The sequence below is a fragment of the Protopterus annectens genome, chromosome 1.part1 (assembly GCF_019279795.1).
Source record: "Protopterus annectens isolate FY-2018-M chromosome 1.part1, PAN1.0, whole genome shotgun sequence".
Lineage (NCBI taxonomy): Eukaryota > Metazoa > Chordata > Ceratodontiformes > Protopteridae > Protopterus > Protopterus annectens.
This window is the reverse complement of record NC_056726.1, coordinates 1817970210-1817974508: the sequence shown is the minus strand read 5'-3', so window position 1 is coordinate 1817974508 and position 4299 is coordinate 1817970210. Positions and strand designations below refer to the sequence as shown.

At 36.3% G+C, this 4299-nt stretch overlaps 1 protein-coding gene across 1 annotated transcript in view; it reads left to right on the top strand.

Annotated features, from left to right (window-relative positions):
• Positions 1-222: 222 nt before the first annotated feature.
• Positions 223-4299, top strand: part of PPT1 (palmitoyl-protein thioesterase 1) — a 602088-nt gene continuing 598011 nt past the window's right edge. Inside the window, exon 1 of the mRNA XM_044084806.1 lies at positions 223-327. Within this exon, the coding sequence (XP_043940741.1) occupies positions 262-327 (66 nt within the window). The 5' untranslated portion in view covers positions 223-261. The remainder of the gene's footprint in view (positions 328-4299) is intronic.

Genomic DNA, 4299 nt, shown 5'->3' with positions numbered 1-4299 from the left:
GTGAGGATGATGACAGGGAAAACTACCCCACAGATATGTAAATAAGGAATGCTTTATATTGTGGTATATGCAGCTACAGGTGATTAGGATGATAAGGCTAGTTGCATTTTCATTGAGACACATTTATAATTTCCATTTTACGTGTTCTTGCATATTTATTTCATAGTAGTTTATTACTTGATTTCTACAAAAACTAAAGACTTCCTTTGTGCTCCAGGGGACAGCTGCTGTAACCCACTTAGTCTTGGTGCCTTCAAGAAGATGCTCGAAGAAATTATACCTGGGATTTATGTTCTATCCTTGCAGATTGGAAGCAACATAATGGAGGTACTTAAACTAAGAATGCTCCAAATCAAATATTAACTGCTTAGAATTGAGGTTCTCAGTTTTACTGAACTAGTTGTATATTTTACTCTCAAATTTATCATTTTTCTCTTGTTTAATATGGCATAATTTTTTGTTTTTTTATTATTTTGAATTAGTTTTTATTTCAAATTTGAAGTGATAAAAGGAGTCCTAAGCATTGATATTTTCATTTTAGGTGTCCAACGCTGTATTTCTTTGTGTGTGTATTCTATCCATAATCCCCTTTTTTTCCATTTTTGCTCATGGGATTGGGGTGACCCATCAGCAGCAGTGATCATCATCTTGAACCAAAGTTTATACAGCCATGTTGCTACACTGCCACATTTGTTCTTCCTTACCTCAGACATGAACATTCACTCACAACTGCCAATGTAGACTGTAGGATCCACCTGCTGCATGTCTTTGGAATGTGGGAGGAAATAAGAGCACCCAGAGGAAACCCACACAAACACAGGGGAGCTTGCAGAGACCATACAGAAGGCACCCCAGTGGATAATTGAACCAGAGAACCTCTGACTGTGAGGCAACAACACTGTCTGCTGCATCCATCATTGCCTGTCAGATTATAGTCCCATTTGGCCAGAAGGCAAAGCAGCCATACCATTGTATAGAGCATGTCCCCAAAAAACCTTGTTCATGTGCACATGACCACATGGCATGTTCTAATCATTTTTTTTTTTTTTTTTTTTTTTTGCCACTGCAAAGAAGACAGAAATCTGAATTTTTTTTACCTTATTTGGTATAGTATACACAAGCAGGCATTAACATTTCTTTAATTTTTATGTGGTTTCTGGTAATGTCAATTGCTGTATGAATTCCAATTAGGCAGATAATTTTGACACTAGAAAGCATCTAGTCAAAATGTAGCTCCTTTATGGATAGATTCTAACAAGATCTCTCAAGTTGTAGCTGTTCTTTCGCAGGAGATAAGAATAGATTTTTAGCTTTTATTCAAAGCATTCCCCAGTTACAGACTGCCGGTTGTTTCCATGGCTACATTCTAACTGCCAAATGTTAGGCAGCAGGAGGGTGAAGCTGCTGCCCCTTGCAGTGATGCACATGACATCATTAATGCCTTGTCCCATTTAACTTTTCTCTTCTAGTAACATTACAAAAAAACACTTTTTTCTTGTGCACTCCTGTGATTCTTTCCTTCAAACTCTTCTCATCTTCATATCTGTGGGGGCCTGCTATTGTAGTAGGATGCACCAAAAGTGAGTTTCTTCCTACAGAAGCACCTGTGGAAATAGACAAGGAAGGATCTCAGTGAGCCTAGCAGAAAGCACAAAGGAGTCTATTTGGGGAGAGCAAGCAAATAATGTTGCCTGTATGCTAAGTTTATTTATGTTATCTTTTTATGTCTTCTACACTAATTTGTGTAAGAGATTGTTTTGTGGAAGGGGTATTCCTTCATCAGATGCAACTTGTCTGGTAAAGGATTAGTGCACTTTACCAGTTTTATTAATTGGATTTTGTTTTTCCAAAACAAATTGATAAAATGGAACAAAACAACAGTTACATTCAACAGATAACATTGCTACTTCATTGCACTTGAAGCCATCTGCTGTTTTGACTTTTCTGCAGAGTATCTGTGCTGTCCTTGTGTCTGTGTAGGTTTTTGCTGGGTGCTCTCCTTCCATATCCCAGAGACTGACTTTAGGTGAAATAGCAATCTCAAGTTGCCCATAGTTTTGTGCATATGTTAGGTTGTGTGTTTCTTTACATCGAGCCCATTCAGTACTGAAACATGCTTCAGATCTCTGTGACACTGAATTGCATAGAGGACAGGTGATGACTGAAAGAATGAATGAATGAGGGCATGAAGTTGCTAATTGTTGTAATTTTGCTTCTCCAACTTCTCCCTTTTTTAATAATTTTAAATGAAAAATCTTTTTCCATTAACAGCTGAGTTTAAGCCCCCACTAAATGATAATTCTTGCAATTCAGTGGTTAGTAAAAATTAATATCAAATTACAATGCTGAGAGAAATGTTTGGTGTTAAGAGGCAGGACTCTGTGTATTCTACAAACCATCTTCAAATACTTAGTTCATATCCATGAGAGAAGTCTGGTATTAGATTGTCACTCTAGGTAGGAATGGTGCCCCCCCCCCACACACACACACACACTGGAGGGCTAATCCAGTTTCAGCCTACAGTGAACAGATTCTTATCTGAGGTTTTGACTTCCACGTCATTCTCTTTCCCATGCTTCTGTTTCACTTGCGTTTAGCTTCACAGGTTTAACACAGAGAGAATTTCACCCTCGCATCTCAGCTTATTTATTACAGTGATTTTTTTCCTGATTTTTCAGAAAAAAGATTAATACGATAGTTGGACAGAGTTCATTATTTAGCGTTGTGTTGTTTTTTCTCTACATGAGCTATTATGTGGTTAGAAATGTAGTTTCTTAGAAAAAGTTACATACTCCTGTTTACTCACCGCCTGGAGTATTATGAATGGGGTTCTGCTTCCACTAGTTCTCTCAGCAGAGGTTTGCAACTTTAATAAACTTTAATTAAAAAAAAAAAAACTTGCCTAAGACAGCTTCCTCACTTGTAGTTGTATTTTCCAGAGTTATGTGTATTAATCATTTACTCAACCTTGAAAGTTTGTCTCCACCTGGAAGATGAGAAAAATGTTAGTGTTTTAAGATTTTAAGCTTCTAAAGTAGTAAATCCGACTTCTACTTATTTATTTCTAAAGGTAATAATTTTTTTTTTGCCTGTAAGGCATTGAAAGTCTTTAATTCTGAAAAAAATATGGAACAAAAATGTGCTTCATTCTCAGCTATTAGACTAGTAAGTTAATAGATTCTTGTGCTCTTAGTGCTAGATTTCATGAGCAAACAAGAGGAGTTGGTAACCCTTTTTCCCCATAGTAATGTCAGCTGCAGTTAATACTGTATTTCACGCTGTTGTCTATGTTACTCATGATTCCTGTTATGCTTTGACTGCTTGGAACATTTATAAAAAGGCATAATTGGCTATGCCTAGAGCCAGTGGAGCCTCTTTTTCTTTTATCTGGTCTTCATATGGGCATAGCAGCTAGCTGGCGGGTAATGTGAAGACAAAAAATAAATAAGATACAGAATGTGTAAAAGATACATATAGCTACTATTCATCTTTCTAATATCTAAGCTTGCTTTTCTTTGTGAAGTATTACATTTACGTTATTAGAATGTCATGATCGTCAGATTTTACAGACTGTACTTGATTAATGATTAATGATTAATGATTCCACGTATAATGAGCCATACATTGTCTTACTAAACTGTCCAGCAAGTTTTTCAGTACCTTACACTTGAATTTTTCTTAATGTAGATCTATACTTGCAAAGAACCCTCATACTTAAATTTATTTTATTTATTATTCTTTAGTTGCAGTTTGTTATCCAGGATAGTCCAATGGGATACAAGGAGCCCATTTTCAATGGAGTCCTGGGGAGAAAAGCTCCAGAGAAATGCAAATACATAGTACAGAAAAAGCACGAATCCATAATATACATTTCAATGAAATGTTAAATACATATTTCAGATGGTACAAATTTGTATGACACAATTCAAATAAATGTTAAATACAGAAATAAAAAGAGATTTTCATTAGCAAAATTACATCAGGTTAATTCAATAAGTAGTAATGTGTTTTTACCCAATTGCAATTAGGTTAATTTTTTTAGTTGTTGGTCGAATGCATCCCAAGGGATGTAGAACTTTACGAGGTAGTGACAGGCAACAAATAAGTTTGGAAAGTTAGGAAGAAATTGTGGTCAGAATTAGGTTGGATGAAAGCAAAACCATTTCCATTGCAAAGTAAGGTGCGAGTGCAGTGAGGTTTTAAACAAGAAGAGATTGCTGGGGGTGCGGATGGGAGAGGGGAGAGAATTCCAGAGGTGTGCAAGAGAGAAGAACATCAAGTGATTCCCAGCAGGACATG